This window comes from Callithrix jacchus, chromosome 22 (assembly GCF_049354715.1).
Source record: "Callithrix jacchus isolate 240 chromosome 22, calJac240_pri, whole genome shotgun sequence".
NCBI lineage: Eukaryota > Metazoa > Chordata > Mammalia > Primates > Cebidae > Callithrix > Callithrix jacchus.
Window position 1 is genome coordinate 17,449,700 of NC_133523.1, and position 22,498 is coordinate 17,472,197.

Sequence of the window (22,498 nt, forward strand, 5' to 3'; positions counted from 1 at the left end):
ATTTTCAGCCCAGCGGATTTCTGGGGGAGGCCCTGGCAGCGGCTCCTGTCTCTCTGGTAAATGAGCCCCCAGGCTGAGGCCGAGGCGTCCCCGGCGCCAGCCTGCAAGACCCCGACCCGCGTGCGGGCGCTGGGGATCTCTGAGCTCCCCGAGCGGCCGCCTCTGCGGCTCCCAGGGAGGTGGAGGTGTCCCGTCCGCCAAATGGAAATGGATCCACTCCGCACCCCCATCTCGGGAAGTGCGTATGGTCGCGTCGAGAGGCCCCGGGGACTCTTGGGGTCCATCTGGGGCAGATGCCACAGCCGCGCAGCCCCATCTGGGGTCCAGCAGAGCAGAATCCAAGCATGTGCCCCACAGCTGCATGGTCCGTCCCTACACACACACAAGCACCCACGTGCGCACGCGTCTCGCAAGCCAGGCCAGCAGGCAGGACCTGGCAAGCCAAGGCGTGGCCAGCCCCTGCTTCATTCCGCCTCTGACGCTGCTTCGGCTGCCTCAGTTTCCCCTCTGGGCTTCAAGGCATCTCTGGAAGGAGATGAACAGCCCCTGCCCTCGGGAGCCCATGCGTTGGATGGTGCAGTTCCCACCCTCGTTGCCACAGGCGCCTGTCTCCCGTGCCCACAGCCTTTTGGGAGCAAGAGCCACAGAAAGACCCAGACCAGCAACTTCATGCTGGATTGAAGACAGACTTGGGGGTCCCAGGCAGACCAGCAACTTCATGCTGGATTGAAGACAGACTTGGGGGTCCCAGGCAGACCAGCAACTTCATGCTGGATTGAAGACAGACTTGGGGGTCCCAGGGCTGGGGATGGCAGTCAGCCCTGAACTCTGGCCCGGGCTGGGACAGAGCAGCAATCCCAACCATGTACAGGCTTCTGGAGGGGAGAGTCACTTCAGTGTGAGTCACTTTTTGCCCGGCTGCCTAGAGAAGGCACAAGGGCTCAGGGGCCAGATGGCCAGGCTGGGGATTGGCTGCGTCCAGAGCTGGCAGAGGCTGCCGATCTCACCCCGGTCAGATGGCGAGTGGGCAACACAGGGTCAGAGCAGGCTCCTGGCAGCCGCAGGGGCATGAGGCCGGGCATGGAGCAGGGCCTGGGGAGGGGCGGCCCGGTGCCAGCCCCAGGTGCTGGGAGGAGCCCCGTCCAGCCAAGCAGTAGGCCTTGGCTCCAGAAAGTGCCTGTACTTGGCTCTGGTGGTGCCTGGAGGAGGCAGTAGGGGAGAGCGCGTGGGGGCTGTGTCTCAATCAAGAGCAGCCCTGGGTTCCACAAGGAAGCCTCCTGGGAACTCGAGCTTGGCCAGGTGGGCCCCGAAACAGTCCTGGGCTGGAAGTCCCTGGGCTGTCTCTTGGCAGCCCCTCCAGGGATGACGTAGGTGGGGGTAAGAGGCCGGCCAGGCCCAGAGAGAGAGGGCGGAGGCGTCTACACCTGGTAAGGCTGGGGAGGAGGGCTGCCCAGGCCGGCTGCACCCCTGGCACCTGGCGGGCGCTGGCCGCGAGCTTGTGCCACTCTGCCTGGCCTGTGCATGCCAGCCGCACTGCACGCCCCTACCGCCCTGGCTCCTGGGACCCTGGCTCACACCCCCCCCGTCCCCCAGTGCTTGGAGAGCTGGGGAGCTGGGGCTGAAGAAAGAAGCCCATCCTAGGCTGCGGAGCAATGGCTGAGGGTGTTCCAGAGTGGGGGGCCCTGTGATCAAACTCGGGGGGCAGCGCTAGGGCCACAGCTGGTAACCATTGTTTGGGTTTTTCTCTCTCTGTTTCCATCTCCTCCTACCCCAGACCCCCTTCCAATCCTCGGGCCTGGACACCAGCCGGACCACCCGGCACCATGGGCTGGTGGACAGGGTATACCGGGAGCGCGGCCGGCTCGGCTCCCCGCACCGCCGGCCCCTGTCAGTGGACAAACATGGACGGCAGATATCCTTTTCCCCAGAAGACGAGGGTGGGAGGCCAGGCCCTGCTGGTGCTGGCAGGTTCTGACAGGGCTCCCTGCTTCCAGCTCTGGGGACAGAATCGACAGCACCGACTGGGAGGCTTGATCTCACAGCAGCCTGGGAGGACGTCCTGGAAGGGGACATGTCACAAGAATAGAGCCTTTGGCCAGACTTGGGGGCTTGGGGGCACAGGGAACAGCTCCCAAGACAAGAGCTAAAGAAGGTAACACCTGAACACAGAGGGCTTAGACACCTGGCGGGGCAGTGGGGCCAGGAAGGCCGTGAGCAGGGAGCCCACCGTCAGGGCTGTGAGCTGAGGGCCCTCTCCTGTGTGCCACAGGGAGGGCAGCCCAGCTGAGGCAGTGGGGCTGGGGGGTCTCTGTGAGACCCAGACACGTCCGAGGGAGGCTCCGTCTCAATGACAGGAGTAACATTCGCCTCTGTGACTCGGTCAGGCAGAGATTGGCCAGAGTCTCCCCTCCACCCCCAACTCAGCCGCCCCTTGGTGCTCAGCCAGCCAGGCCCCCCAACACCAGAGTCTGAGCGGCCTCAGGTTGCTCCTGGGATCCCCTGGCTCTCCAGAACAGAGAAGCTTGTTCTCCGGTTCTCATTTCCGTGGACTGGGGGAGCTCAACCAGCTGGGCCCCAGACTGAGCCCTCAGGCCCCGGGAGCCGCCCTGTCAGCCCAGGATGGAGAGTCCAGACCAGGGTCAGCTGAACCCAGACTCCCCAGCGCCCCCATGGGCCCTACTGTCACGGCCCAGAACCCCCTCCCTTGGAAGGGGTGTAGCCTGCACGTGCGCTCATGGAGCAGAGTGCTGAGTGCTAGGTGGACAGGGCCATACCCCTGGGGAGCCCCTGAAACGGGGGCTGCTTGCAGTCAGGCAGGAAAGGCCGGCAGGAAACACCCCCCCATCCCCCGCCCCACCGTACTGGTCCCAGCTGTTTGCAGGCCCTGGGACGAACCAGCCGGGGGGCTTCCTGCCCTGGGCTGAGTGTTGGTGGAGGCGGGGTCTCAGCCAGCGGCACTGCCCCCTTAACTCATGTTCACGCCGACAGCTGCCCCTACGGCACCGTGTACCTCTCGCCACCCGCGGACACCAGCTGGAGAAGGTCAGTGGCTGAATCCTCCCGCCCACTTCTTGTTGGAAACAAAGCCAAACTCTCGTCACGGTTACACGTGGAAAAGCAGGACACAGTTTCTTAAAAAATGACCAAACTAAGATGCATCCAGAAGTTTCTAGAAATTAGCCCTCAACCTGAAACACAGGAGTTCTAGGTTTGGTGGGGGAGTCTTCTAATATTTCCCCCTCTCGCCATTTATGACTTTCAAAAAACAAAAGTGGGACCAGGCATGGTGGCTCATGACTGTAATACCCGCACTTTGGGAGGCTGAGGCAGGTGGATCAGGAGTTCAAGACCAGCCTGGCCAACATGGTGACACTCCTTCTCTACTAAAAATACAAAAATTCACCAGATGTAGTAGTGCATACCTGTAATCCTGGCTACTCTGGAGGCTGAGGCGGGAAGATGGCTTGAACCTGGGAGGCAGAGATTGCAGTGAGCTGAGATCAAGCCACTGCACTCCAGCTTGGGTAACAGAGCGAGTCTCCATCTCAAAAAAAAAAAAGTAGGATGATACTGCATATTCAGCACTGTAGCCTGCTCTTTCCCGTTTAATGCTGTGTTCAGAGCAGTTACCCACGTTACTCAACAGCCACTGAAAATGTGATGATCAAATTATTATTATTTTTTTTAAATTCGAGATGTTACCCAGGCTGGAGTGCAATGGTGCGATCTCGGCTCACCGCAACCTCTGCCTTCTGGGTTCAGGCAATTCTCCTGCCTCAGCCTCCTGAGTAGCTGGGATTACAGGCATGTGCCACCATGCCCAGATAATTTTTTGTATTTTGTGTAGATATGTATATATCGAGACCAGGATGGTCTCAATCTCTTGACCTCGTGATCCACCTGCCTCGGCCTCCCAAAATGCTGGGATTACAGGCGTGAGCCACCGCGCCCAGCCCAAATTATTATATTAATACGTTTAGGATGGAAGATGAGGAAAAGACAGGCCAGGTACCGTGGCTCATGCCTGTAATCCCAGCACTTCAGGAGACCAGCCAAGGCGATCACCGGAGCCCAGGAGTTCAAGACCAGCCTGAGCAATCTAGAAAGATCCCATCTCCACAAACAATGAGAGAAATAGCCAGATGTGGTAGTGCACGCCTATAGTCCTGGCTACTCGGGAGGCTGAGGCCAGAGGATCGCTTGAGCCCAGGAGGTCAAGGCTGCAGTGAGCTATGATCATGCCACTGCAGTCCAGCCTGGGCCGCAGAGTGTGACCCCATCTCCAAGGCCTAAAATTACAATAGTGCAGTTAATATAACAACAAATAATATAGATTATGGTTGCACAATGTGAATGTACTTAATGTCTCAGAACTATACACTCAGAAACAGTTAAAACTGTGCATGTGTATATACACACGTCTATACGTACATATGTATATATATCTGTGTGTGTGCGTATATATATATATATACAATTTTTTTTTTTGAGACATGGTCACACTCTTCGTTACTGAGGCTGGAGTGCAGTGGCACGATCACAGCTCACTGCAGCCTCAACCTCCCAGACTCAATCGTCCTACCTCTGCTTCCAGCTAATTCTTTTTTTTTTTTTTTTTTTAATAGAGACAAGATCTTACGACATTACCCAGGCTGGGCTCGAACTCCTGGGCCTAAGTGATCCACCCACCTTGGCCTCCCAAAGTGCTGGGATGACAGGACAAGAGCCACTGTGCCTGGCTGTCATGTATATTTTGCTACAATATAAAAAATATATAGCCAGGCACAGTGACTCATGCCTGTAATCCCAGCACTTTGGGAGGCCAAGACGGGCAGTTTACCTCAGGTCAGGAGTTTGAGACCAACCTGACCAACATGGAGAAACCCCCTTCTCTACTAAAAATACAAAATTAGCCAGCCATGGTGATGCATGCCTGTAATCCCAGCTACTTGGGAGGGTGAGGCAGGAGAAGCGCTTGAACCCGGGAGGCAGAGGTTTCAGTGAGCTAAGATCACGCCATTGCACTCCAGCCTGGGCAACAAGAGCAAAACTCCATCTCAAAAAAAAAGAAAAGGAAAAAACATATAGCTGGGCATGGTGACTCACACCATGCCTGTAATCCCAGCACTTTGGGAGGCTGAAGCAGGTGCATGGCTGGAGCTCGGGAGTTTGAGGCTGCAGTGAGCCATGATTGTGCCACTGTCCTCCAACCTGGCGGGCAGAATGAGACCCTGTCTCAAAAAAAAATACACACACAGGTTAGTAAACAAAGAAAAAAGGAAGCAAGCTATTCCAAAAAAAATACACACACACACACACACACACACACACACACACACACACACAAAATATTAAATTCTCACCAAGCCTTGTCATAGGTCAGGCTGTGTTCCACCATCACATGTATTAACTGACATGAAATGCATGGAGCTTTATGTAATGGGTACTGTGTTCATCTCCATTTTAGTCCGTTTTAGACATGAGGAAATTGAGCACAGAGAGGTCAGAACACTTGCTCAGGGACACACAGCTGGTGGTGGTTGCACCCACATTTTGTTGAGTAGCCAAGGAGGCTTTCTGGGGACCCATCCTTGAGGCAGCTGCAGCCAGGAGCAGATTGGGTCACCTTGTCCCTTCTCCCCATCAGCTCCCAGAGGCGAGTGGGGTCCCTGGAGGCAGAGGGTAGAGCCTCTCCTGGGCTGGTTGAACCAAAACCTGTCTCATGCTGACTTCCCAACCATGGGGGCCTCTAAGTGGCTTCATTCCTGCCAGGGCCTTCTCCAAGCCTCTTCCACTTGTCACACTGGGTTTGTGTGACACTGAGCATCCCAGAGGGCACTGTCACCCGATTGTATTTGTCACCAGGAGGGAACCCAGTGACAGGCTGGAGGCTTGTACCCCAAGGCTAGACACCTGTGGGGCACCTTCTGTGGGTGGGGGGATTGCAGCAGGAGGGCACCATCCTTTCCTCAAAGCCAGGAAGCCTCTCTCTGTTGCCCAAGCTGGTCTTGAACTCCTGGGCCCAAGAGATCCTCTCACCTCAGCCTCCTGAGTTGGTGCGACAGAGGTGTGCGCCACCTTGCCCCACTGCTCTTTGTGTTTCACGGGCTTTGCAGATGAACGCCACAGTCACTCTGGTGGCTCTTTTTAGAATGATGTCCTGAGAACTTTGCTCAGGTGCAGCAGCTCACAAAAATGACCCACAGCTGCCACCCTGTCCATGGAGCACGTCTGGGCTGGGATCAGGACCGTCGCGTCGCCTGCATTGGGCCCAAGCTCATTGTCTCTTCCTCCCTCCTGGCCAGGACCAATTCTGACTCCGCCCTGCACCAGAGCACAATGACGCCCACGCAGCCCGAATCCTTTACCAGTGGGTCCCAGGACGTGCACCAAAAAAGAGGTATGGGCAGGGGACTCGGGTGTCTTTGCTGGGGTCAGGCAAGTCCAGCAGGTGGCCCTGGTTCTCCAGGAGGTCACAAGCTTGTGGGCAGATGGCCCTTCAAAGGAACACTCAGAGACTATGCTGGGGGGTCAGGGAAGGGGCTTGGATGCTTTCAGAGGTGGTGCCACTTGAGTTGGGTTTTGAAGAGTACGTAGGAATTTCCTAGACAGAGAAAACAACCCTGTAGGTGCGCGTTGGCTTCCATTCCTGGATTGAGGCTGTGGCCATGAAGTCTGAGTGCTGCACAGATGCATGTTTCACATGTAGCTGTAGCAAGCCCACACCAAAGGACCATTTGTCAGCTCATGACAGAGCAGGCCAGGGTTAGACCTTCAGCCACAGGTCCAGCTCCTTCCAGGGCTCCCCACTGGACTGTTTCCTGGCTCTGCTGCTGAGAACTCCCTTGCCCCCAACCCCTGGGCACATCCTAGCTATCTCGAGTGAGAAAGAGGCCATCTCTTCCCGACTCCTGGCCAGAGTGCCACCTCCAGCCAAGCCATACACACCCCTGTGGTGGGGGCAGATCTGTACCCAAGTCCTGGGCTCCGATGTGAAGCCAGGCGTGGAGGTGGCACCCTGGGCACCTTCAAGGAGGGCATATGCTGTCTTAAAAACTGGGCCGATGCCATCAGAGAAGGGAGCTTGGAGGCTATGAGGCCAGCCCCAGGAAACCTGGCATGGCCCAAGATGCTGAAGCCCGGGAGCTGCACGTGCTTTAGGCCCACACACAATCGCTTGTGTCTCCTCGATTCACCGAGTGGGTGGGTAAACACGCAAGGGAGATTCTGATGATAGGAGGGGAAGGGGAGGGCTGTTGGCCAGAACCTCACTCTGGCGGGTTCCGGCTGAGCATGCAGCAGAGGCGGAAGGGAGAAGAGAATGTCTCCATAATGAAAACGAGGCTTCTGGAACACCTAGTGGTGCTGAGGACGGCACAGTGCCTGGGTCTTCCCTGCCATTCCTAATGAGAGGGCTGTTCTGAGGCTTCTGCCTTTACTACCAGGTCCCCACAAACAGAGGATGTCTAGGGCGTAAGCACCAGGATGTCACCATCCCCTGGGACACTGTAACCGGGGAAGGGAGCTGTGACCTGGGACCCCTGGTGGCCTTGGGGTGGGGGCTTAGCAGAGACAGTCATCTGTCCCCACTCTCCTAGCAGGGCCCAAGGTGGTGACAGGGCTGGATTTGGCCTGGCCGCCTCCCTGCAGCCTGGCTTTCAACAAGGAGGGTTGGTCTATCTGGCTATGCTCATGGCTCTCCCAGTTACAAGTTAAAAAAGAAAAACAGCAGGAAACATGCAACAGGCATAAAGAAAACGGGGAAGTGGCAGGGTGTGGTGGCTCGTGCCTGTAATCCCAGCACTGGGGAGGCTGAGAAAGGCAGATCGCTTGAGCTCAGGAGTTTGAGACCAGCCTGGGCAACATGGTGAGACTCCACGTCTACCAAAAATAGAAAAAAATTAACTGATTACCTGTGCCTGTGTTCTGGCTACTCAGGAGGCTGAGGCAGGAGTAGGGATTGTTTGAGCCTAGGAGGTGGAGGTTGCAGTGAGTTGAGATCCAGCCAGTGCAACAGAGTGAAACCCTGTCTCAAAAGAAAAAAGAAAATGGGGACATGTTTATTCTCACCTCAACTGAAAGGTTCAAGGAAAGGCTTCTTCGGGCCTGGCTGGTTCTAGAGCCTCGACTGATGCCCCTCCATCCCGTCCCTCAGACCCTCCCATTCTTCCTCATGCTCTGGGACTGGCTGACATTGTGGCTGACTCACGGGACTGCCACTGCCACCAGTGCACTGGTTCCACCTCCATCACCACTGAGTGACACGGTCTGAACCCCTGTGCTTGGCACTGGGGGCTCAGTAAGGGTTCGGCCACTGGGTACCAGCAGCTCAGAGCAGGAAGTGGGTTCAGTGAGTGGTGGCTGTGGAACAGAACATGCAAGCTAGGGCTAGGCTCGGTAGCTTACTCCTGTAATCCCAGCACTTTGGAAGGCCGAGGCAGGTGGATCACCTGAGGTCAGGAGTTTGAGAGCAGCCTGGCCAACATGGCGAAACCTCATCTCTACTAAAAATACAAAAATTAGCTGGGTATGGTGGTATGTGCCTGTAATTCCAGCTTTTTGGGAGGCTGAGGCAGGAGAATCTCTTGAACTCTCTTGAACCCAGGAGGCACGGGTTGTGGTGAGCCAAGATCATGCCACTGCGCTCCAGCCTGGGTGTGAGAGTGAGACTCTCAAAAAAAAAAAAGAAAAAGAAAATACACACAAGGTAGGCAGCTGCTCTTGGGAGAGATTCTTAGCTGTTCTTTGTGGCCTGAAGCCTCCGAGGCCTACCTCCTCTGTGGGAGGCTGAATCAATACATCCTCAGGCTCCAGACCTGCTGTTTTTATATTTATTGTTTTATTTTAGAGACAGGGTCTTGCTCTGTCACACAGGCTGGAGTGCCATGGCATGATCACAACTCACTGCAGCCTCCACCTCTCAGACTCAAGCAATCCTTCCACCTCAGCCTCCTGAGTAGCTGGGACTACAGGCGCAAACCACCACACCCAGCCGATTTTCTTATTTTTTGATAGACACGAGGTCTTGCCATGTTGCCCAGGCTGGTCTCACACTCCTGAGCTCAAGTGATCTGCCTGCCTCAGCCTCCCAAAGTGCCGGGATTATGGGCGTGAGCCATCATGCCCAGCCTTGTTTTTCTTTTTCTTTATTGAAACTGAGTTTCACTCTGTCGCCCAGACTGGAGTGCAGTGGCGTGATCTCAGCTCATTGCAACCTCTGCCTCCGCGGTTCAAGTGATTCTCTGGCCTCAGCCTCCGGAGTAGCTGGGACTATAGGTTCCCCCCACCACACCTGGCTAATATTTGTATTTTTAGTAGAGACAGGACTTCTCCATGTTGCCCAGGCTGGTCTGGAACTCCTGACCTTGGGCGATCTGCCCACCTCAGCCTCCAAAGTGCTGGGATTATAGGCATGAGCCACCGCCCCAGCCTATTTTTTTCTTAAGTCACAGATTCTCTGACTTAGCGCTTTTTCGTGGTTTTAGTAGAGTCCACAGAAGTTTTGTTTAGACAGTTGCAGTCCTACGACAGCCACGACTCCATGTCAGGGACGTGTCCTCCTTGTGCCACCACGCGGCTACAAAGAAATGTCTTCTCTGATGCTCCTTCTCCCCTCCCACCTCCCCAGTCTTACTGTTAACAGTCCCAGGAATGGAAGAGACCACATCAGAGGCAGACAAAAACCTTTCCAAGCAAGCGTGGGATACCAAGAAGGTAAGAACCCATGGGCTTTCAAAACGTGTTTTTCTTCTTGCTCTTCTCTAGCATCAGCCGGGCAGAGGTGACAAAATGGCACATTGGGGTGGCTTCACCTTCCCGAGACAGGGAACCTCACTATGATTTTTCCATCTTCGAAACTGAAGGGTCTGTTGATCACTAACAGCAGGCCTTATCCAACAGGCTAAAACCGCACAAAGAATTATAACCCAGGCCGGGCGCGGTGGCTCACACCTGTAACCCCAGCACTTAGGGAGGCCGAGGCGGGCAGATCACCTGAGGTCAGGAGTTCAAGACCAGCCTGACCAACATGGTGAAACCTTGTCTCTATGAAAAATACAAAATATTAGCTGGGTGTAGTGGTGGCAGGCACCTGTAATCCCAGCTACTTGGGAGACTGAGGTGGGAGAATAGCTTGAACCCGGGAAGCAGAGGTTGCAGTGAGCTGAGGTCATGTCATTGTACTCCAGCCTGGGCAACAGAGTAAGACTCCGTCTCAATACATAAATAAGTAAATAAGCACTCCAACCTGGGCAACAGAGTAAGACTCCGTCTCAATACATAAATAAATAAGCACTCCAACCTGGGCAACAGAGTAAGACTCCGTCTCAATACATAAATAAATAAATAAGCACTCCAGCCTGGGCAACAGAGTAAGACTCCGTCTCAATACATAAATAAATAAATAAGCACTCCAGCCTGGGCAACAGAGTAAGACTCCGTCTCAATACATAAATAAATAAATAAGCACTCCAGCCTGGGCAACAGAGTAAGACTCCGTCTCAATACATAAATAAATAAATAAGCACTCCAACCTGGGCAACAGAGTAAGACTTCGTCCTAATAAATAAATTTAATTAAATAAATAAAACCCATTGCTGGCAACAGAGTAAGACTCCGTCTCAATACATAAATAAATAAATAAATAAATAAATAAGCACTCCAACCTGGGCAACAGAGTAAGACTTTGTCCTAATAAATAAATGTAATTAAATAAATAAAACCCATTGCTGGCCTGGCGTGGCGGCTCACGCCTGTAATCCCAGCACTTTGGGACGCCGAGATGGGTGAATCACCGGAGGTCAGGAGTTCAAGACCAGCCTGGCCAACATGGTAAAACCCCATCTCTACTAAAAATACTAACAAGTTAGCTGGCTGTGGTGGCAGGGACCTATATCCCAGCTACTTTGGGAGGCTGAGGCAGGAGAATTGCTTGAACCCAGGAGCAGAGGTTGCAGTGAGCTGAGATCACGCCATTGCACTCCAGCGTGGGGCAACAAGAACAAAACTCTGTCTCAAAATATAAAAATAAAATAAAAATAAAACCAGTTGCGAATCAAGTTATGGCGGAAGGGGCAGCAGTGCAGATTACTCTTCCCCTCTGGGACAGCGATGCACCATCCTGCGCCCAAATCCTCTCAAATGGGTTTGCCCCTGGCCGGCCGTGGCTCATGCCTGTAATCCCAGCACCTTGAGAGGCTGAGGCGGGAGGATCGCTTGAGCTTGGGAGTTCGGGAGCAGCCTGGTCAACAAAATGAGACCCTGTCTCTTCAAGAAATGAGTCAGGCATGGCGGTGTGCACCTGTACTCCGAGCTACTCGGGAGGTTAAGGCGGGAGGATCACTTGAGCCCAGGAGGTCAAGGCTGCAGTGAGCTATGACTGTACCATAGCATCCCAGCCTGGGCAACAGAGCAAGACACCTTCTGGTAGGGGGAAAAAAAAGTATGGCTCCATCAGTTTATTCTGCAGGAATTCAGTCAGTGGGAGTTGAGACACGAGCAAGGAGCAGTGTGTTTGAAGGTATTTCCCAGAGCTTTTGTAATAAACTAGAAGCAACCTGCATGGTCAGGAGTGGGGGATTTGTTGAGGAAATTGTCCTCAGTCCTCGAGGAGCTAGGATTTTGAAGACATTGTAAACGCATGAAAGACACTCTGATGCTATTGCCATGTGCACAGAGCAGGATAAGAGGATTTGAAAAGGCATGAGACACGCAGAGACGCGGCTGTGCAGATGCTGGGAGGCGGAGCTGACGGGCGTCGTGCGAGAGCTGTGCATCCTCTGTCCTGGGGCGAGTGGGTGGCACTATCAGGCCTTTGCGTCCATCTGTGTATTTCTTTTTGTTTTTTTAGTTTATTTTTAAATTTTGTTACATTTATTTTAATTAATTGTTTATTTATTTTGAGACAGTCTCTCGCTCTGTCCCCCAGGCTGGAGTGCAGTGGTGTGATCTCTTCTCACTGCAACCTCCCCCTCCCGGGTTCAAGTGATTCTCCTGCCTCACCCTCCCCAGTAGCTGGGATTACAGGCGTGCGCCACGCCTGGCTAATTTTTGTATTTTTGGTAGAGATGGGGGTTTCACCATGTTGGCCAGGCTGGTCTCGAACTCCTGACCTCAAGTGGTCTGCCCGCCTCAGCCTCCCAGAGTGCTGGGACGACAGGCTCTTTTTCTTACTTTAGAGATGGGATCTTGCTTATGCCTAGGCTGCAGTGTAGTGGTGCCACCCTAGTTCACTGCAGCCTTGGTCTCCTGGGTTCAAACAGTCCTCTATGTCACCTTCCAGAGGAGCTGAGACTGTAGGTGCACGCCACCATACCTGACAAATTTTTGTTTTGTTTTGTGTTGTGATGGAGCTTGGGTCTTTTGCTCAGGCTGGAGTGCAATGGCACAGTCTGGGCTCACTGCAACCTGTGCCTCTGCTGGTTCAAGCCATTCTTCTCCCTCAGCCTCCCGAATAGCTGGGATTACAGGAGCCCACCACCACGCCTGACTAACTTTTATATTTTTAGTAGAGACGGAGTTTCACCATGTTGGCCAGGCTAGTCTTGAACTCCTGACCTCAGATGGATGATCCACCCACCTCATCCTTCCAAAGTGCTAGGATTACAGGTGTGAACCACTGCTCCCAGTCAATTCTTAAATCTTTTATAGAGACAGGGTCTCACTTCGTTGCCCAGGCTGCTCTCAAACTCCTGGGCTCAAGCAGTCCTCTGCCTCAGCCTCCCAGAATGCTGAGATTACAGGCGTGAGCCACCTCCCCTGGCCTATTTTTTAATTTTTGGTAGAGACGGGGTCTCACTGTGTTGCCCAGGCTAGTCTCAAACTCCTGGGTTCTTTCTCTGTGTTTCAGTTTGGCACAAGGAGTCCCTGGGATTTCCATACTTGGGAGAAAAAATCTTTAAAAAAGAAATCTAGGCTAGGCTCGGTGGCTCACACCTGTATTCCCAGCACTTTGGGAGGCCAAGGCAGGTGGATCACCCAAAGTCAGTAGTTCAAGACCAGCCTAGCCAACATGGTGAAACCCTGTCTCTACTAAATACAAAAAATTAGCCGGGTGCGGTGGCACATGCCTGAAATCCCAGCTACCTGGGAGGTTGAGGCAGGAGAATCACTTAAACCCAGGAGGCGGAGGTTGCAGTGAGCTGAGACTATACTACTGCACTCCAGCCTGCACACTAAGAGTGAAAACTCAATTTCAAAAGAAAGAAAGAAAGAAGGAACTCTAAGCTGGGCACAGTGGCTCATGCCTGTAATCCCCACACACTTCGGGAGGCTGAGGTGGGAGGATTGCTTCAGCCCAGGGGTTTGAGAACAGCCTGGGCAATGTATAGAGACCTGGTCTCTAAGAACGTTTTAAAACAGCCAGTGTGATATGTATGTGTGCCTGCTACTTGGGGGGCAAGAGGATCGCTGGAGCCCAGGAGTTCGAGTCCAGCCTGGGCAACAGAGCGAGACCCTGTCTTTAAAAAAGAAAAAAAAAAATTCTAAGGACAGACAAAACTAGAAAACTGACATCCAGCAGCAGAGAGGGGGGTAAGTAGGTCACGGTGCGTTTGCGCAGCTGGATGTTGGGCCGTCACTCGAGAAAAGGAAGATAGCAACAGTCTCCTTACAGAGGGAGACACACCGCTGATGGAGCAGGGGACGGTGGCTGAATTTTTAATACTGTTCAGAAATCCATTAACGTCTCCATGATGTTCGTGGAATGCTTTTCAAAGTATTCTTGAGAACGTGATCGCCGGTGTGCTTTGCAGAAATAGGTAATGAAGCGAGTGTTTACTCTCAGAAGGAAGGTGGCTCTGGCCAAGTAGAAACCCGTTCAGCCGGCGTTCCCCGCAGAGGCTTAACTCCCGCCGGTCGCACGCCACCCCTCGGGCGTCCCAGTGGCTGCGGGTTGGGCATCGCCCCCTCACGGTGCATGCACTTCGAGGCCAGCCCCACCCTCTGCCAGCGCCTTCGCCTTTTTCATCTGATAATCCTGAAAGAACTCTGCCGGGAGTGTCCGCCCCAGGGCCCCAGGGGCGGAAACGTGCCACACTGGTGCCCTCATCCATGGCCGGGCCTCTGTCTGGTCATGCCTGCCAAGAGCAGAAGATGGGTCCTCTTTTGTCCTTGAACAGGAGTCTTAGGGGCCCTCTACCTGGAGCCTGTCATTCCCCAGGCCTGCAGTGATCCCATGTCTCAGCTTGTGTTATGTCCCCGACTCACAGGGGAGGAAACACTGGTCCTCCAGGAAGGTTTTCCTGGGCACCCCCTCCCCAAGGCCAACTCGCTGGGCTCTGTCCGACTTGGAGGCTACCCTGCTACCCCTGTGTGCTCACACCAGAGCCAGACCCCACCCTGCTTTCAGAAGCCCTCGGAGGTACCTGGCCAGTCTTTTTGCTGGGATTCTGATTCACTTTCCCATTGCTGTGAAAGTCCAAACTTCAGGCCAGGGGCTGTGGCTCACGCCTATAAGCCCAGCACTTTGGGAGGCCGAGGTGGGAGGATCACTTGAGCCCAGGAGTTTGAGACCAGCCTGGTCAACATGGTGAGGCCTCATCTCTACAAAAAATTTTAAAAATAAAAATTAAACATTTTTTAGCTGGGCGAGGTGGCTCACACCTGTAATCCCAGCACTTTGAGAGGCTGAGGCAGGTGGGGGAGTTCGAGACCAGCCTGACCAACGTGGAGAAACGCTGTCTCTACTGAAAATACAAAAAATGATCCGGGTGTGGTGACGCACGCCTGTAATCCCAGCTGTTCGGGAGGCTGAGGCAGGAGAATCACTTGAACCTGGGAGGCCGAGGTTTCGGGGAGCTGAGATCGCCCCTTTGCACTCCAGCCTTCGCAACAAGAGCAAAACTTCATTTCAAAAACAAAACACCATTTTTTAGAAGGGTGGAGGAGCCCTTCCTGGGACTCTGAACTTCAAGGCCTCTGTGGGCCATACTGCAAGAAGAGCGCATTGTGGGGCCCTTGCTGTCCACCACGTCCCAAAGGTGTCCTAAAAGCGCTCTACAGCCAAGCACAAAAACCAGTGTCATGCCGAGGGCTACCCAAGCCCTAGTCAGTGGGGAATGCGTGTGGCTCTCTGCAGAGCAGAGTCTTGGGACTCTCAGGAAGTAGCAGAGTCTGAGGGTCTCCAGGGAAGTCACATGCCTAGATCTCTGCTACAAGGCTGGTCAGCCCCAAGACAGGGGCAGCAACCTCTGGACTGAGTTTAGGGCATCAGGTCCAAGCCTCTTGGGGCTCCCCTAACTCAGTTCTTCTGTTCTTTGGGCTTTGGACCTGATTCACTCCCTGGAGACCGGTGGCTGCTCATGAACTTGCCCGGTGGGCACTGGATAGAAGCCGCTCCTGCCCCTAGACCCCCCACCACCATGATCTGGGCGTGGCATGGAGGGTTGGGGACAGTTCTAGGGACCCTTAGCTTTGGGTGCCAGGGGCCTCTGCTGAGCTGGCTGCTGAGCTGTGGTGCAGGCCTGGGAGCATCAAGAGGCGCTTGACAAAAATTTAAAAAGTAGCCAAGTGCAGTGACACTTGCTTATGGTCCCAGCCACTTGGGAGGCTGAGGCAGGAAGAAGATCACTTGAGCTTAGGAGGTGTCTGGGGCCTGCCTCTCCACCGTTTGGGGTGTGGAGGTGACCTGTCCATCTCTGGGGCTCTGTGGGGCCCCCCACAAGCTTGGTTCTCATGGCGCATTTCCGGCCTTTGTGGGAAGATGAGCTGTTTCAAGGAGGCCCAGGGCCCAGGAGGAAGCCCCACAGGGAGCTCCCAGGGCTCAGGCTCTGCTGTCTTCTCTTTCAGACGGGGTCCAGGCCCAAGTCCTGTGAGGTCCCTGGAATCAAGTAAGTCTTCCCAGGGCCCGCCCCACACACCGCAGCTGCTGCGCCGCTTCTCCACCCTGGGGCTTTCTGTCCACCCCGGGGCTTTCTGTCCACTCTCTTGAGGTGGCAAGTCCCCGCCAGAGGGACACCATGCAACCGGCAGCAGTGACAGAGCCGCCACACGCCCACCCCTCAGGCACCTCCTTCCCAGGGATGATGCCCTCTCCTGGGTGCAGGGAGGTCGCTGCCCCGAGGTCCCCACTGCCCCCACTGGGCAATAGGCTGCTTTCTAGGGTCCCAGCCAGTGGTTTCCTGAGCACACAGCCCCTGATGAGGGGTGTCGCTTTGTACCAGCTGATTTTCTCCCGCCACCCTCCCGTCCCTGCTGCCAGCCGCCCATGAGCTCACCTCCTGCCTCCTTCTGGCCTTTCCCCAGCATCTTCCCATCCGCCGACCAGGAAAACACTACAGCCCTGATCCCCGCCACCCACAACACGGGGGGCTCCCTGCCCGACCTGACCAACATTCACTTCCCCTCCCCGCTCCCGACCCCGCTGGACCCTGAGGAGCCCACCTTCCCCTCGCTGAGCGGCTCCAGCAGCACCGGCAACCTCGCGGCCAACCTGACGCACCTGGGCATCGGCGGCGCCGGCCAGGGTAAGGCGGGGGAACGTTCCGCCCTTGGACGGAGCACCAGCTTCTGGAGACGACACAGGCATCTGCAGGGGCACTTGGCAGAGCTCTTTCCCCAAAACCAGGGCCTGGGGTACAGGGCTGGGGGGCGCGGCAGACAGGCTGACCCAGTGGGCATAGGCATCCCAGGCAGGGGTGCAGCTGGGATGCAGATCCGGTAGAAAGGAGCGCATGGCACCCCCAGACATCAGACGGTGGCTTTGAGGGTGTGTGAGGGTGCTTGCGGAGTCCAGGAGGGGAGCCCTGGGGGTTTTAACACAGCTGGGGTGGGCCAGGCCTCCCCTCGGCCCCTCCTCATCCCCAGACCTTCATGGGGGTAGGACCAGGCCTGACCTCCTTCCTCCACCCGACATCTGACACCTGCTTGTCACACCCTAGCCCCACACCACCTTGTCCCCCCACCCGCCACCCCGTCTCCAGCTCCACAGTCCATCCCTCAGTCACTTCCACAGGGACATCACACAGGCCCCTTGCCCATGCCAATAGCTCCTGGCGCCGCTGTCACCCTGCTTCCCCCAGGAACCCCCTCCTGTGGCTGCACTGATTGCAGAGGCGTCCCAACTCCTCTGTCCTTTCCCAGCCCTGACCATCCTCAGCCTGTTGGTTCCACCCTCAGGACCTGGCCTGACCTGGGCCCTCCCTCCAGGCTCCCAGCCCCTTCCCCACTTAGAACAGTCAGCAGCCATGGCTTTCTCCGCTTGGGACCTTGCACAGCCCGCAGCTCCCTCTCAGTGAAAGCCTGAGGCCTCCAGGGCCTGGGATGCCCACCCTGGCTCACCCTGCACCCTCTGGCCACAGTCAGCCCCAGCCCCACCGCAAGGCCTCTGCACACAGAGTTCTCCCCCTCCAGGCAGCCGCAGGGCTCCCTCCCTCCCCTGCCCTGCCCTGCTCAGCCCTAGTGTCCTTGTCGAGCTCTCCCAGCCCTGGTATCTCCTGCTTTCCTGAGCCTCTGCCCTGGCCCACGTCACTGCTCTGTCCTCAGCTGTTGCCTGCGTCCCTGTTGGCTGTATGGTTCGTGGCCTGCATCCTGGGGGTGGCAGGCGCCTGGCTTCCAAGGAGGAGAAATGACATGACTCCAACTAGCCCCAGGGGGTGGGACAGGCTAGAGGGACCATGGGGGAATGCATTGGGGGTGAGGGTGACACACCCCACCTCGCCATGCTCCATCCTGCCCCAGAACCGCAGAAGGAACCATCCCATCCTGCTTCTGCCCCAGGCTGGGAAGGCTTCACCAGGCAGGGCTTTCCATGAGACAGTCACGTGCTTACATTTACAACTGGCAAAGTCCCTCTGGCTGCCCTGGAAGCTGTTGGGAGGGGCGGCTGCTGGAGCAGGACAGCACCCCAGTCTGGGGCTCTGCAGGGAGACTGGGGTGAAATTGGCCAGCCTGGGAGCCGGGTTGATGCAGAGAGTGAAGGAGAGGGAGGAGCCTGGAGGCACTCTTGGCTTTGGTACCAATGGGGCCAGGGACAGGCAAGGGGTGTGGAGGGTGTCGCAAATGTTCCTGGGATTTTTAGAGGAGGGCGTGGGGACCAGAACCATGAAGAGGAAAGAGGGCCCCAGCTTGAGCGCATTGAGACTGTCCTGACTCCCACACCCAAGCCCTGTACCTGAGGGGCTCTGCCCCTGGACAGAGGGTACCAGAGAAGGCCCAGAAAATACAGCTGACTCGGAGGAGCCCTGTTCGTTGTCTGCAGATAGACAGGGCCAGGCAGGCGGCATCCACACGCACCTGTGTAGAACCAGGAAGCCAAAGGCCAGTGTTGGGGCTACAGGTGCCCCTGCCCCACATAGAAGCCCCATCTCCCAGCCCCTGCCTTTCTCCTCACGTCTCCCTACTGCCTCCAGAGCACACAGCTCCCTTCCTGCTGGAGGGTCCTTGGCAGCTCCCCAGTGCCCGCCCACGAGCTGCGCACGTCCAGCCAGCGGCCAGTCTAAACGAGCGCAGGGAAGCATAACACATGTGGGAGCCGGAGCCGGCGCTGGCCGCAGCGGCACAATAATGCCTGACGTGTCGGGCTGTGTATGAACCTGCCGCCCCAGCAGCCCGCCCAGTGGGGGCTTTGCCTTCTGGGCGCCTTTTAAATCAAGCTGAGCTGCTGGCCCCTGGCATACACGAAGGCAGCCCTCTCCCTCCCAAGCCCAGTCAGAACGTGAGCCCCCTGGGGAGGAAGACGGAGGCCTTCAAGGCCTGGGAGACTGCACCCTGCTTGGCTTCATATACGTTTGCCGTATCCCTGGCTGCTTCCCAGAGTGCGGGAGGAGGGCAGGCCCTGGCTCCTCCTTCCTGGCCTGGCTCTGAGGCCAGGCGGGCTCTGCCACCTGGCCCGCCCTCCCCTGGCAGCTCTCCCTGCCCGCCCCAGACTTCCCCTCCAGCTGGCTCTGCGCCTGTTCCCGAAGGTGAGCCAGGTTGCCAAAAGGAATTCAACAGCAAGGCGCCCGTCCGCCCTCTTGGGCCAACTGGCCTCTCTAGGGGTGGCCAAGAGCTCACTTTGCAGCCAGTGGAAGATTAAAAACTCCCTTGTATTCAGGGCAGACGTTAGAGACTGGTGCCCCAAGGGCCAAATCCAGCCCACGGTGTGTTTCATGTGGCCTGCACTCGGGCATCCGTGATGCCGCCACATGCCACATCTTGACATTTCAGCCAACAGCAAACTACGTATTCAGCAGTGGCCCCATTGGAGTATAATGCCATGTCTTACTGCATCTACTGTTTTTGTTTTTTTGGTTTTTTTTGAGACTGAGTCTCACTCTGTCGCCTAGGCTGGAGTACAGTGTTGCGATCTCAGCTCACTGCAACCTCTACCTCCCGGGTTCAAGTGATTCTCCTGTCTCAGCCTCCTGAGTAACTGGAATTACAGGTGTGCACCTCTGCACCCAGCTAGTTTTTTTATTTTTAGTAGAGACGAGGTATCATGTTGGCCACGCTGGCCTAGAACTCTTGACTTTAGGTGATTTGCCTGCCTCAGCCTCCCAAAGTGTTGGGATTACAGGCGTGAGCCATCATGCCAGGCCTGTTTTTTGTTTGTTTGGTTTTGTTTTTTGAGATGAAATCTCGCTGTGTCGCCCAGGCTGGAGTGTAGTGGCGTGATCTTGGCTCACTGCAACCTTTGCCCCCGCCCCAGGTTCAAGCCGTTCTCCTGCCTCAGCCTTCAGAGTAGCTGGAATTACAGGCATGCACCACCAAGCTGGCTAATTGTTGTATCTTTAATAGGAGCAGGGTTTCACCATGTTGGCCAGGCTGGTCTTGAACTCCCAGCCTCAGGTGATCCGCCCACCTTGGCCTCCCAAAGTGCGGGATTACAGGTGTGAGCCACTGTGCCTGGCCGACAGTATTCAGCACAGTCATGCTGTACAGGTTTGTCGCCTGGCAACAAGGGCCCTACCATCTGGCCAAGGTGTGTAGAGGCTCTGCCGTCCAGTTTGTGTAAGTTGCTCTGTGATCCTCATGCACAGCCATGAAATCGCGGGACGACGCGTTTCTCTTTTTATTTATTTTTTATTTTTATCATTATTGACGCGTTTCTCAGAAATCACCTCTGTTGTTAAGTGATGCATGACTGTACTTAGAATCAACACTGAAAAACCAGGGGAGTGCCAGTAGAACAACAGATTTCTGGCTGCTCTTGGAGCATCAGACAGCCCAGTGGCCATGGGCCGATGGCCTGCACCTCAAGACAGGCCACAGTGCTCTGTTTGGCCTCAGGCCCCACCTGCCCTGTCGGCCCACATCCGTGCCCTCGAACATTCCTGGCATTTGTCCCTACTGTGTACCGAGACCAACCTCTGCTTCTGACCCGGGCATTGAGCATCTCTCGGCCCGCTGGACGCACAAAGTGGCGGACTCCCAGGAGAAGACGAGAGAGTGGCCCAGGGTCGTGACTCTGAGCAGGCTTCCCCTATATTCTCCCGCCCAGGCCTCTATTGAGGCCTCCCTGGACGCCAGGGTCTGCACAGAGTGCTGCCTGGAGAGCAGCACCAGGCTTCCTCCCACAGCGTGCAGCCAAGCAGAGCCGCCAGGGCATCCGAGGGGAAGTGCAGGCGTGACCGAGCTCGCCCAGTGAGCAGCTGCCCTGGGCACGGATGAGGCTGTTTGTCATCTCCCCTTGGCGCTCGACGGGTGTGTTCCCATGGGCCCACGCACCCGCCGTCTCATCTGCCGGAACAAGGTTAATCTGGTGCCCGGATCTCCTGGGGTGAGTCAGGCGGTTTCACCCCTGCCTTGACTGCAGGCCAGATGCTCTTCAGAGCCTGCTCCTGACTTCCCGAGGGCCTCATGTTGAACCGGAGAGGGTGGCTATTATCATTGCCATCTTGCCAACCAGGAAACTGAGTCTCCGGGGGGCATAGGGATCAGGCCAGGCCCCCAGGGCTCCTCCTGCCATCGAGGGGCCTGTTACCTGCCTGGCACAGTGCCCACAATAACCCAGCCAGCCCCAGCTGCTGCCACGTTGTACTTGACCTCACTCAGCTCCATCACTGCAGCAGAATCCAACGATTGGATTGCTCAGGGCAAGGGCCTTGGGGGGCCAGGGTGAGGAAAGGGATGATGAGGCAGCCCCTGACAGGACCTCCAGCAGGAATAAGGGTGTCAGACCCCAGGGCAGAGATGGGGGAAGGATGTTGAGGAGTGACATTCCTTAGTTCAGGCAGCCTGGCAGGGCAGGGGGTGGGGGGATGGCACTGCAGCTCGGGGAATGCTCCAGGTTGGGGAGGAGGAAGTGGATGAGGGGATGAGGGACATCGGGGACAGCAGATGCTCAGGTCTGGGAACCATGGGAAGCAGCTACAGGAGTGGACACATTCACCAAAGGAGGGCAAGATCCATGAGGCGATAGATGGAACCACAGCATTCGGCAGGGCCTGCTGGCTTGAAGCTAACCACAACCCAAGCCATTTCCAGCAAAAAAAAAAAAAGAACATTTATTGTCTCCTGAAAGTGGGAAGCACCACCTGGCTGGGGCTCAGGTGCTGCCTCTCCCACTTAGCCCTTCAGCCGGCTCCTCCCCTCGCCACAGGATGCCCTGCCCTCGGCTTCAGATAGCCCTTCCTGGAATTCAGCTAAAGTCCCTGGGAAGGCTCTCATTAGACCAGCCTGGTCACATGTCTATCTGGGGGCCAATCATATGCTCCAGAGATGGGGACGTGCTGGTTGGCTGTCTATGGGACACCCGCTTCCCGGAAGGAAGAACAGAATGTGCTGGACTCTTGGATCCCCAGGGCAGGGATCAGGGTCTTCGGGGGGGGGGGTACCCAGGTTTGGCAGTTGGGACATGCCCATGGGCTTCTGTCTGAGCAGTTGGGCTCCTCTCATGCAGTGTGGCTATGGGTGTGTAAGCAGCCCTTTCTTAGCGATCAGTCTCATACCCACTCTCCTTCTCTCCCACTTCCTTTCCAGGGATGAGCACACCTGGATCCTCTCCGCAGCACCGCCCAGCCGGCGTCAGCCCCCTGTCCCTGAGCACAGAGGCGAGGCGTCAGCAGGCATCGCCCACCCTATCCCCACTGTCACCCATCACTCAGGTGCGAGGGCAAAGTGGGGGGCAGGTGGGAGGGGGGAAAGGGAAAGGTGGAGGCCCAGCTCTGCCACTTGGAAGGCCTTCTGGAACTCCTTCCAGGAGGCCACAAAATCTTGAGAATGCTCCCAATACTTTTAATTTTTATTATTAAATTTTCAGGCTGGGCACAGTGGCTCAGGCCTGTAATCTCAGCGTTTTGGGAGGCTGAGGCAGGTGGATCACTTGAGGTCAGGAGTTCGAGACCAGCCTGGCCAACATGGTGAAACCCCATCTCTGCAAAAAATTGAGAAAGTTATCCGGGCATGGTGGTGCATGCCTGTGGTCCCAGTTACTAGGGAAGCTAAGATGGGAGGATCATTTGAGCCCAGGAGGTGGAAGCTGTGGTGAGCACGTTCACACCACTGCACTCCAGCCTGGGAGATAGAGTGAGACCCTGTCTCAAAAAAAAAAAAGGGAGTTTAGCTTTTTATTTTTCAGTGT

General features: G+C 55.9%; 1 protein-coding gene across 9 annotated transcripts in view; it reads left to right on the top strand.

Moving 5' to 3' along the window:
• The window catches only part of CRTC1 (CREB regulated transcription coactivator 1), a 104,093-nt gene that overhangs the window by 63,990 nt on the left and 17,605 nt on the right, over positions 1–22,498 (top strand). For 5 of the 9 annotated variants that reach the window (XM_035286335.3, XM_035286338.3, XM_035286340.3 and 2 more), the window contains exons 3-10: positions 9–56; positions 1,775–1,912; positions 2,981–3,042; positions 6,306–6,400; positions 9,629–9,714; positions 15,787–15,827; positions 16,243–16,463; positions 21,898–22,022. In XM_035286335.3, coding sequence (XP_035142226.1) covers positions 9–56; positions 1,775–1,912; positions 2,981–3,042; positions 6,306–6,400; positions 9,629–9,714; positions 15,787–15,827; positions 16,243–16,463; positions 21,898–22,022 — 816 coding nt within the window. The remainder of the gene's footprint in view (positions 1–8; positions 57–1,774; positions 1,913–2,980; positions 3,043–6,305; positions 6,401–9,628; positions 9,715–15,786; positions 15,828–16,242; positions 16,464–21,897; positions 22,023–22,498) is intronic. The other 4 variants (XM_035286337.3, XM_035286339.3, XM_078361835.1 and 1 more) reach the window with 1 other exon arrangement.